Source organism: Bos javanicus, chromosome 20 (assembly GCF_032452875.1).
Source record: "Bos javanicus breed banteng chromosome 20, ARS-OSU_banteng_1.0, whole genome shotgun sequence".
NCBI classification, from domain to species: Eukaryota; Metazoa; Chordata; class Mammalia; order Artiodactyla; family Bovidae; genus Bos; species Bos javanicus.
The window spans coordinates 2,938,065-2,950,500 of NC_083887.1; the positions used below are offsets into that span (position 1 = coordinate 2,938,065).

Consider the following 12,436-nt stretch of genomic DNA (forward strand, 5'->3'; position numbering starts at 1 on the left):
TGCCACAGAGCATTCTGTTTTCCTCCTGTCTCCTTTCTCGTCACATTTCCTTTTCCTTCTCTGTAAAGTAGACGTTATAGGGAGAAGACACAAGAGTAGGAGTTAGGCTGTCTTTCACTGGGACTCTCTTCCCTGTAATCCCTCTTCTTTATACACTACTAAAGCTGCTCATGTACTAGTTTAGAACAAATATCTATTTTCCAGCAGCTAGTCTAGATAAAGCACAAATAAAAGGGACTGTCATCTTGGTGTATGGCTCATAACCTTAATGTTAAACTAATGTCTGACTGTATCTTATTTAATAGTAGCGGCCGTTTACTGACCACCTAGTCTGATGGCTAGTAGCTAATGTTTATTTGGTGTGTACTGTGTGCTAAAAATTTTCTAAGTGCTCCTGCCAATGCACTGCCAGTGCTATATATGATATAGCATTTGGTGACAATAGTAATAATGGCCACTTCTTTATGGAAATTTTACCATGTGCCCACACTGTTGTAAGTGCTTTACATAAGTTAAGTACTTAAACTCTCTCAAAAATTCTGTAAATTAGGTCCTACTGTATCATCCTTTTTTTATATTTGAGAAAACTGAGGTGTAGAGGGTAAGCAACTTGTTCAAAATCATTCAGTAATTGGTAGACTCCAACTAGTCTTGGCCTTCAGAATCGCTCTTTAACCACTTTATTGGACTGCTTTCTAATTTGTGATATTTTCATTGTGATATTCTTTCCGTTTATAGATAAAGAAACAGACTCTTAGAGACTAACTAATTTTACTAGAATCATAGACTTGATTCATTAAATCAAAATATTTATTGAATGCCTTTTACCTGCCAGGCACTGTGCTAGACTCGCAAGGAGCAGTCTCATGCAGAATCCCACATGCATTGCACTACATGTGCATTCTGTGTTTCCTCCTGGTTGAAGTTACCTAAAATATGTACTGGGTTAGCATGTTCATTTCTGTCTTCTTACTGAGAGAATAATATTCTTCCTGGGCAGCTGCTTGGTTGGTTGGTTCTTGGTTCACCAGTTAGACTTCTGCATACACTGTAGCTAATTTTCAACATAAAAGTATTCAGTAGGAAGGCTAGGATGAAAGCAGTAGTTAGCCTGTTGCTGCAGATACTGCCTCTTCAGGGAAACCCCGATATTAGTGTTTGAAGACATCAGAAGTCCATCAGAAGGTGAACTCTGATCCGTTGCATTTAGGGTAAGCTAAAGTTTTCACTAACTAGGCTAGTGAGAGAGACAGAAAGTAAAAGATACAAATGACAATAGGATCAATGTTTCTGAGTAAAGTTTGAGAATGTAATAAAAAGATGAAAATGGCTGATTTGAAGAATAATAAAAAGTACAGTCATTGGTAGCCTTTTTTATTCTTTGAGCTGTTACTCCTTTACTCTTTGTGTCAGTTGTCCTTCCTGAGGGATAGAGAGCTGAGTGGGAGGAAAGTACAGAAGTTGTTCTGAATGTAGGAAATGGGACATGTTTCAGAGAGGCAATATGGAAGCAGTGTGTGTGTGTGCAAGAGTTGGATTAGTGGTAGAAAACTCAGTATGATTTAAATGACTACTGAAATGAGTTTCATTTATTAAACATGTACTTTTACCCATCAGAAGGTGACTTGGCCTACTTACATCATTAGCCCCATTGCCACACTTGCATAATGAGAGTGCCTTGTGGGAAACAACAGTACTAAGAGATCCTTAAAAATAGTTCTGTCAGTTATTATTTATAATTTGTTCTTCTTTAGGGCTATGCTTTAATAATTGGTTTCTTGAATTATTTCATAGAAGCAAATCCATTGTAATCCATATAACCACATCCAGGCTTTGAACAGCTCTATGCCTCTGCTCATAGCCTCCAGAATAAAATCAAAGTCCCATGAATATTTTAAGTGACAGCCACAAAGATCCTGAGCCACATTCTCCTTGTATCTAAAGTTGGGAAGGCCTTCTGCTCTTCCCTTATCCCTGAAATCAGGTGGCAGGTCCCTAAACTCTGTGCTTTTTAGGTTGTACGCCTGAGGAGTGATGTGTCCAGAGTTCCAGAGAAGGCTTGGAAAGTAGTTAAGGTGAGTTGAGCTGCTGGTTATTGTGGTGGATCACCAGTCTTTATGCTTATCTCACCACAGCCCTAGATTCTTACTATTAAAATAGGCACCTTCACAGTGACAAGTGTAAGGGAACATTTTCTTGATTCCTTTTTTTTTTTTTTTGCACTGTGTAATCCTACAGTGTGCATGTTTTATAACCAAATGTTCAATAGTCAGGTAATAAGCAGTATTAACTGTGATACCTCTGTTTGGGGTGATTGTATAGTGTGAAAGCAGCCTAGGTTTCTTGATTATAACACTTCTCAAGTGGCCAATTCTAACCAGTTATCCATGGACAGAGGAGCCTGGTCAGCTACAGTCCATGGGGTCACAAAGAATCGGACACGACTAAGCAACTAAGACACACTTTCTATTCATACCTGAAAGGAGAAAGTTGTACTAGTTTACACTGAATAGTATCTCTTAATTGAATGGTAATTAGAGCATATGTATCTGCCGTGCCAGAATATGTTTCTGAACACCACCTTTGAAAGGTATAAAGGACTAAACAAAATCATTTACTTCCCAATTCCCCACCCTCTAACAGACTTTATCTAGCATCAGTTCTTTGCTCCAAAATGTAATCATGTCATCTTATAAATTTGCTATTGCCAAGAATTATAAATCAAATACCTGAAATGCTCCCTTTAAACTATGATCTCAGAACCTTCTACCAAAATTAATCAAGCTTTCTTCTCATAGCCTTGTGCCATAGGCATAGTTAGCCTCTTATTGTATGAACTTGGAAAGATAATATATTTACCCTAGACTTTACCATGGCTTTAGCCACAGAAGACTAGTTTAACAGAAGCTTGGCCCCAGATATGGAGTGAGTTGGCAGCCAGCAGGAGCAAAGCTGTGTCAGGACAAATGTACACTCCCCATCTTCTCTAGTTGGCTTTCAGCTGGTTGCACCACAGGAGCCTTTCTGTGGACTGTGTGTCCTGTGACCAATAGCTGGTGCTCTCGACCCAGCTCCCTCTTGGCTAGTGAAGGCCTGTCGGGAGACATTAGGTTCATGCTGGTGGAGATCCTTAGTCAGTGGCTCCCTGAAGGAAAATGAGGCAAACAGCCAGCTTCTGCTGAACAGGTGGTAGTTAGACCTTAGATCTGGTCATGGGTGGGAAGAAAAGAATCTCTCCAAAATTACCAGTATTAACTGGCTTTCGCACTGTACCTGAACCCCTCCTTGTAATAAATGAATGTTTAGAAACTAATCCAAAATGCTCTCTGGCAGCATCTGGAGCCCTTCCTTAGCTGTCTGGATTTGGGCCCAAGTTAGGAATGGAAACCCCACTGGGGTGCAAGCAAAAGAGGAAGCATGTTCTTAGCCATGCATCAGTGGAGGCCCCTACTGGGAGAGGGGATTATCACAGGGCAGCAGGCAGCCCTGCACCCCAGCCTGCTGGGTTCATGCTTTGTGCTACAGGATGTGGAGCGAAGGAAATGTGAGGCCAAAGTGATCGCTCCAAGTTTTCTTATACAATAGCTTATTCAAGCAGATTGGGAACGCCTCTTAAGAGATTTGTTAGGTACATGTCCCCTTAGCAAGATGGCCACCACAGATGGTAGGTTCAGATATTCTAACTGAAATAAATTCTTAACATTCATATTTATTTTATTTTTCCATAACCAGCTTTTGTTTATCAGATGTCATTCTGTATTCAAACTGAATGAGACAAGCAGATTCCTAATCTTTTACTGCTTGGTTTCCAATATAAAGTATGGTTTTAAAATTAACTTTTGGCAAAAGATTGCTTTACTTAATTTTGGTCCTGTATTTTGTGCTGTTGCTTAAATGATATGGAAAAATTAGCCAAGATTAATGTGGCTCTATTCAGTATCACTAAGTGTATGTATTTAATATACAGCAGTGATTCTTGTACCATTAATTCTCTTGGTCACAAGTTACTTGTGATGGTTATGTTTTATTCTGCTTCAGACATTAACAAGAGAGCTCAATATCTTTAGTTCCAAACTGCTTAGGTCCAGGTCATTAAATACTCTATTAGTTTCCTCTTATACCTTTCCCTTTATTCCCTCCCTTCCCCTTCTGTTTAATGGGTCTCATATAGAGAGCACTGCATTAGCCTCAAGGGCACTTTGAAGCCTGAGAAAAAATGTGGAAATTGGTTTCTTACTCATAAGAAGTGAGTTCATACTCAGTTCCAAAATTATTTTCTAAGGAACGTTAATGTTTTTATTATATTGAATCCTCTCCAGTGACGGATTTTGTTTTACCAAATTAGATTCAGTTAAAAATCTTGATTTATAAGTCATTTCAGTAGATTAAAACAATACTTTAAAATTTATAACTGTTGAGTTTTTAAAATTTTATGGTATCAATTTTGTATTATTGGATGTGAATTCTTTTATACTGAATTGGTTCAGGAAATATATCATCTGGTGGCAAAATATTTTGTTGATTTCCACAGCACTACTAATTTTCTACACTGAGCCTGCTTATAAAAGCTCTTTGAGAAGTTATAACATCTTAAACATTTATAGAAGGCCCAGGGGTATTAACTTATTGTAATTTTCTGAAGATTCATTATCCAGAATCTTAATTCATTATAACAACTCTTATGAAAACCTATAGAACCAGTGTTTTCTCTTATTTTCTTATTTGTGCAGAATGAGAGATTCATTGTTCTGTTTAATTTGTTTCATGTGGTGCTTTTGAGTACATTTCATAGAGGGCTGTTATTGAATTTCTGTGACTGTCATTATATATCCATACAACCTTTAGGAACTAATATTCTGGGTTTCCCAGTCCTGTAATCTACTTCAAATTTAAGGATTGACATAATTAGTTTCTTCAAAGTTATAACCAGAATGTTAGAGACAACACTGCAGATACCCAAGACCAAGGATTAGGATTGGAAAAAAAGGCAATTTAAAAAATTATCACAGCGCATGCTTTTGTTCTTTATTAAATTTATAGCTCAAAATCTTATTGCTGTTTGTGTGTGTATTCCCTTGTCTGGTTTTCTTATCTTGTCTGGCTTCTTTTTTAAAAACCAGATTAAGATCATTTCAAGTACCTGCATATGCTCAGGCAATATTTGTCACTTGGTTAGTTTAGAAATTAACGTATTGGGTCACTGAAGCATTATACTTGTATCCAATGCTCTTTTCTGGAGTTTAAAAGAAGCTCTACAGTAAAATGAATAGAGATAATAAAACATATTAAGACAGTGTCTTAGGAGCATACCTTCTTATGTCTTTAATAATGGTAATTTCTTACATTTCTAATGACTTCCTGTATTTCAAGAACCAGAGAAATGGATGACTGGTTAAAATGTGTGATATTCCTAGCTTCTAAGACAATGACTATCTAGAAGTAGAAAGAATTTGGTTTTGTATCATGAAAATTTGAAGCTTTATGCTCTTAACAAATGCCATTTCTAACCATGATTAGATTGTGTTAATTGGGACTTCCCTGGTGGTCCAGTGGTTAATAATCTGCCTTGCAATGCAGAGGACCCAGGTTCAATCCCTGATCTGGGAACTAAGATTACACATGCTGCGAAGCAACTAAGCCCGTGTACCGCAGCAGAGATGCCCTGTGCTGCAACCAAGACCTGAAGCAGCCAGATAAATAGATATGAAGACAAGAGTGTGTTAATTGATTGAACATACACAAAGATTTCAAAGTTAATACACATTTTACGGGGTTTTTTTGTTTGTTTTCACCTTTTTTCTGTGTGAAAGTCTTCAAGGTAAGCACTTAACCATTCTGCTACTTTTTATGTAATCGCTTTTCTCTTGGAAAGGTAGTAGCTGGCAGTACTAGCATATACTAGAAAGGGTTTGGAGAAGGAAATGGCCACCCACTCCAGTATTCTTGCCTGGAAAATTCCATGGACAGAGGAGCCTGGTGGGCTACAGTCCATGGGGTTGCACAGAGTCGGACTCGATTGAGCACATCTACATTAGAAGGGGTCCCTGAAAGGGGTTGGGAAGGGAAGCCGCATTTGTTGGATAGTACTCAATGCCAGGCTCTGTTAGGTACCATCATTTAATCTTCCCCAAAGCCCATAAGGTAGGTCTTTTTATCATTCTTGTTTTCTCAGAAAAACAGGAAACCAAGGTTCAGAGACTTTAACACCTAATTAGTGGCAGAACTCAAATCCAGTTATCTTTGGGACCAAAACCTATGCCTTTCTGTGTTGCTAAGTTTATCAAGACAGTGTACTAAGTACTTCTGGAGCTGTAAAAAGAAACAGACATTTTCCCTGGCCTCAGGCAGCATGAAGTAATGGAGGAAATACATATTAACATGGAAAATTATTAGTACAGCAGGATGATGTTCTGTTATGTGAAAAGTGCCGCTAACCGGCCTGCAACAGTGGATGCTCTGAGCATCCAGAGGAGGGGAGAGAGCTCTTCTTAGTGAATCTACAAGGAGGGCTTCTTCCTGAAGTATTATGTAAGCACTGAAATTACTTCTTTCTATAGTAAACAACAAGGACCTTCTATATAGCATAGGGAACCATGTTCAATATCTTGTAATTATCTATAAAAGAATCTGAAAAAGAATATATATATATATATATGTGTGTGTGTGTGTGTATAACTGGATCACATTGCTGTATACCTGAAACTAACACAGCACTGTAAATCAAGTATACCTCAATTGAAAAATGATAATGATTTTTAAAAACTACATCTTTTAAAATAATGAAATTTTGCAAGTGGTCACCTGAGTGAGTGGAATTTGGAATATGTTATTTTTACACAAAAAAAAGTTCTTTGTATAAAAAGACACTTTTTTTTTGTTTTTTCCTTTTGTCAAAATAATTATGAATGAAATGGAATCAGCCAAAATGTGCATTTTTGTTATACATTCAACAGTTATTGAGTAATAGGGATGCAAGATGAAAGAGTATCATCTCTGTCCTCAGGGAGTTTGTAGTCTAATAGGAAAACCTGCATGTTTAAAGAAGAGAGGAAGGCAGGCACGATGGACGGCAAAACTAGAGGACAGTGTGTGCGCCTCTGACTCTGCGAAACATGCAGCCAAAGGCACCACGGTTTATGCGGCTTCACCGTGTCCTTCGGAGAGAGATAGCAACACAAATGGGCTCATTAGTCTTTTGTTTCTTAGATATTTGCTTAGTTTTCACTAGGATCAAATTATCTTAATTGATAATGAAAGAAAAGATTAGGACTCTATGAACTGAAAGTGAGCTTTTTTCCCTTTTCTTTCATTCCTATGCCAACTCCTATATTTTTCCTTATAATGAGTATGTATTGTGATATAGTTTCTTCTTGCTGTTATAAAAATTATTTTGGGTGAAGTGATAGAAGTTTTAGAAAATGTTGAAAACCCCTAAATACTGTGTTAGAATTTTTTCAGTAGAAAACTTTCATTGAATTGTGCTTTATGATAAACAATTTTATAGATATTTGCTCACTGGACAAATTAGTCCTCACCCGCAAATTATGTGTATGTATGGTATAACTGCATTTCAAATGTTTAAAGACATTTTCATATTATCTGCATGCTCTCTGAATTCATGATAAGGTACCTTGGAAAATGTGAGATGGTCTTTTAACAGAAATGCAGTAATCATACATTGATTTTAAATGACCCTGTCACACGTGAAAACAAATCAGATTGTTGCTCTTAATGAGCTTTTCAATTTACTATTCAGTAGATCAGATAAGTGGATTTAAGAGGTAATGATCCTGTTTAGTACTCAAGCTTGACTGTCAGATCCTAGTAGTGGAGAGAAATCCCTAGGGACAAAAGCGTTGACACAGTTCTAGATGGGATAATGGGAATCAAAGCTAATGGATGATAAAAGGAATGGTGCAAGTTACAAGGATAATTGTGGATTAAAGCACTGCCATGTGTCAATGTTGACTGTTTTTTTAGCATCTTATTGGGTCATATCTGATGCTTTGAGAAGCTGTTTTGACAACAGAGCACAATAGACCTGCCTGCTTAGATTCTTTCTTTCTTGAATGCCAGAGACACAACAGAAAACTTCCTTATAGGAACTATCAATTTAAAAATATTTTTAATATGTTTAAATGTTTAAAAATCACATTTTTGTTATTTTTATTATTCAGTGTAGCATGGGGCAAAATCAAATTAATTTGATCTTTGCCATAAAAAATAGCATTTGTAAAATCTTGAAAATGTAAAATTTTATTTTACAAAAATAGAGGGTAGTAGGAGATATGGACTGGAGAAGGCGATGGCACATCACTCCAGTGCTCTCGCCTGGAAAATCCCATGGACGGAGGAGCCTGGCGGGCTGCAGTCCATGGGGTCGCTAGAGTCGGACATGACTGAGCGACTTCACTTTCACTTTTCACCTTCATGCATTGGAGAAGGAAATGGCAACCCACTCCAGTGTTCTTGCCTGGAGAATCCTAGGGACGGGGGAGCCTGGTGGGCTGCCGTCTATGGGGTCGCACAGAGTTGGACACGACTGAAGCGACTTAGCAGTAGCAGGAGATATGAACACCCAAGCAATTACAGTGTGAAAAGCACCATGCTAGAGAAATGGACCAGAAACTATAAGAACATAAAGGAGAGTGCAACCTGGAAATGGAAGGAGGATTCAGAGATGACTTCTGAGTGAGAATCAGAGGAAGACAAAGAAGAAGGATGATTCAGAAAAAATAAACAGCTTGTGAACATATAGAGCTCTGTAATTGCATGACAAGCCTCAGCATTTCATAAGTTTTTCATTGTGACTTTAAGTTGAGGGAAATGATAGAAGATGAAGTAGGTTGGGGCCAAGTTGTGAAGGGCCCTGTGTGCCATAATCATATCGATATCAGATTTTCCAAGGGACCCAATTTATTCCCATTCATGAGAGATTTTAGATCACGTTGAGATAAGGGACACTTCCCTTTTTACAACCATTCTTCCTTGGAGCCTTCTATGTGCTGAAAGGTTTCTGATGATTGAGGATTTGATGGTAACTAACTTCTGTAAGTTCTTTCTCCCTAGCTCCCTCTTTCCATCAAACATCTTTCAAAACAGTGATAGCTTTGATGGTACAAGAGATGAAGGCCTTTCTCATGAGCAAAGTCACAGATAGTATTATTGAAATGCTTTTTAATTTAGGCTCAGAAGTTAGCAGAAGTTAACAGGGGTTTGAAACTCCATCTTCCTTTCTTTCTCTCTCCCCCAGCTTCTCCTCTCCATCTTTCTGCCCCCTCTGACTCCCCCCTCTCCCTCTTTTTCTCCCCCTGATTCACTCTACTGGCCTGAGGAGCTTCTGGTCATAGAACTTAAGTCAAAAGCTTGGAACACAAACTTCTCTTTAAATAATGTTTAAAAGCCAAACATGAGATCTCTGCAATTGGACCACTTTTCTCCCCTCTATTACCATGCGACTCTGGATGATGTGTGGTATCCTGTGATTTCCATCTCACCTTCACAACCAATGGCATTATATCAAGGTAGTGTTTACATACGAAAAACAAAAGGCAGAATAAGTGAAAGCTAAGTTGCCATACCATAGGAAACAGGCAGATCAGGAGAAAGTAAGAGAACAGAATCACAGGGGATCAAATCAGAGATGAGAAATCCCATACAGCTGGTGTCTGGCAGAGATAACCTGGAATCACACCAGAGCATCAGGGAGTGTGAAGGTGTCAACCCACCTCTCAGCTTTGCCAGGCTATTAGGGAATATTCCATTGGCTGCCAGTGGCATTTTCCCACTTGTAATGGGATATGTATTTATAAGCTCAAGGTGGCTGGGGTTGGGACTGAAATGTTACACCCCAAACTCTGCAACCAGCACACCCTAATGGAAAGCTTAGTGGATTCTCAGGCCCCGGTGTATTCAGCAGAGAATCCCTGAGTCTGGGATTTCAGTCTCAGCACGGAAAGTAAGACCTATCTCTATATTTGGGGGAACTTGTTGAGAGAGATTTGAGGAAAATTTCTATAAATTCTTTAACTTCCTCTTATTTTTTTAATTCTTATTTTTATAAGTGCCTAACATAATCCTGAATTATTTGACGGCTTGCCAAAACCTGGAATAGATGGAAATTTTTTAAATGTTGGAATCTTTTATTGAGGCACTCTACTTTCCAGCCCATCTATGAGATGAGTTTGTTACCACTTTGAAAAAAAAGAAATCATGTGGTATGCTGGGACTAAAATTAGTAGGTGAATGTGGGTTTTTGTGGGTATATATGTATTTCAAATAAGGGAAGTGCTTCCTGGAAGAAAAAGAGGAGTTAGAAAAAATTTTTAAAACTTCTTACTCTGTTCTCCCCACTTGTTCCCTGCATCATTGTGGATACAACAGCATATTAAATCTTTACATTTATTCAGTTTGAATAGTCTGTAGAAAATATACATTAATGATAAAGTTTTTGACAATTAAATGTTTTCATGCAGGTATATGCCCGTATGTCAGAAGTCTTAGGAATAACAGATGACAACCATGTTCTAGAAACATTCATGACGAAAATGTGAGTCCCTGCTTTGGTTCTTTGATTTTTCTTTTGTTGTATTGATTTGATCTTCTTACTGTGCTTAAATATCTTCATATATATTAATTTTTAATAACAGACTTTTAAAATTATGCTTTAATTTTAGAATGGTAGCATTGTTCTTATCTGAAATTTAATTTTACATGTTTAAAATTCACCATCCAAAAGGCATTGTTATTTGTCAAGGTATCCATGCAACTGCAGTATACAGTATCAAAACGTAGTTTTGAGAAGTTTACACACTTTGCTGAACTTCAGTTCAGTGGGCAGCCTTTTTAAATTAAAAACAAAGTGCTCAGTTTTAAAGACCAACTCAAGAGATTATTACAAATTGGAATCATTGAGAGAGATTTGGTTGCCTTCAAACAGGGCATTCATTGATTCCAGTAGAAACCTATGGCTATCAGAGACATGTTCTTGGAACCTGTCCTTAAATTATCCTTGTAATATTAGTAGAATTAACTAGTTTCTGGTCAAGAAATAGCGCTGTACACTTAGCCTAAGGTTCTGTGCCTCCACTTGACACCTTACTTCCTCTGTGTAAAAGATAGGTAGCACTGCCTTATTTGCAGAGAACAAAGCAAGATAAACAAACATGATCCTAAGAAGTAAGTTTTGGAACCCCAAATTTGATGGTTCATTTCTTGGCAGTAAGTGTAAGTCTCTACTTGACTTCCTTTGAAACTCCTATTGTCACTCCCTACTGTGTTTGTTTTGGATACAAACTTAATGTTTCTTTTGTGAAACACTTAGGCAAGTTTAATTTACAAAAAGAAATTTATAGAATAATAGACCATTTGGAGAATAATGTTGCTTGTGCATCGATTGTGTGTAATTTTGAACATGAAATAAAAAGAAGAGAAAATGTTCCATTGGTATTTAAACCCACTTCGTGAGGTATTTGTGATGTAGGTCAGCTTACATGAATGATGTGTATTTCCATGTTCTCCCTACACAAGCAAATACCTTAATTATAATTAAAAACTTTTTTTTCATGTTTAGTGTTACAAACCTTAAATACTGGGGAAGATGTGAGCCTGTAATTTCAAGGACGCTGCAGTTCCTAAATGACCTTTCTGTTGGATATCCTTTTTACTGTATCTGATAATGTATATAAACAAACCTAACAAGTGCATTCTGTTGGCCAGGTATTTTCCTTATTTATAATTTTTCAAGTGGTTTTCTTAAGTAAAAAGCATTTCATTTAGCCTTATCTATAAATGCATAATTTTGAAAGATTTATATTAGCTACATAATATGAAACATTTTATTCAGAGTCACAATTGAATTTATATGGATATATAGATTTCTAACTAGCAAAAGTTACGTTTATATCCACCCAGGTTTATAAATGGATACATAAAAAAGTAGGCAACCACATATGTTTTAATCCATGATTTTTCATAACTGTCAGGATGGTGGTGTTTTAAAAGAACACGTATAACTAATCTTAAGAAGGTCAGTATATTCTAAAAACTGTTATTTTATAAAAACTGAATTCCTAAGAGTCAGTATTTCTTCAGTGTTCATTTCAATTGAAATGAGTATTATTTTCTCTAGTTAATAGGCACAAAGGAGTAACAGAAAGAGAATTATAAGGGTTTTGACCACTTCCTTGATTATTTCCTCTACCAAATCAACATCTTGTTTACTCTAGAATAAGATTTCCCATTACACATTAAATGGTTAGGTCTCTCTTTACCAGATTTTTAAAATCTAAAACCAGAATCATCCTTTCTTACTACATCATAGTTGATAGCATTGTAGTGTTTCTACCAATGAGAGAGAAGCATGTTGATTATGTTTTATATGTTAGCTATCAAATATATAGGAGTTGTGAAAAATAAGTGTTAGTTTAGTTAACCA

At 37.0% G+C, this 12,436-nt stretch overlaps 1 protein-coding gene across 1 annotated transcript in view; it reads left to right on the forward strand.

Annotated features, from left to right (window-relative positions):
- RANBP17 (RAN binding protein 17) overlaps positions 1-12,436 on the forward strand; it is a 365,939-nt gene that overhangs the window by 245,193 nt on the left and 108,310 nt on the right. The window contains exons 15-16 of the mRNA XM_061393198.1: positions 10,476-10,549; positions 11,573-11,653. Coding sequence (XP_061249182.1) covers positions 10,476-10,549; positions 11,573-11,653 — 155 coding nt within the window. The remainder of the gene's footprint in view (positions 1-10,475; positions 10,550-11,572; positions 11,654-12,436) is intronic.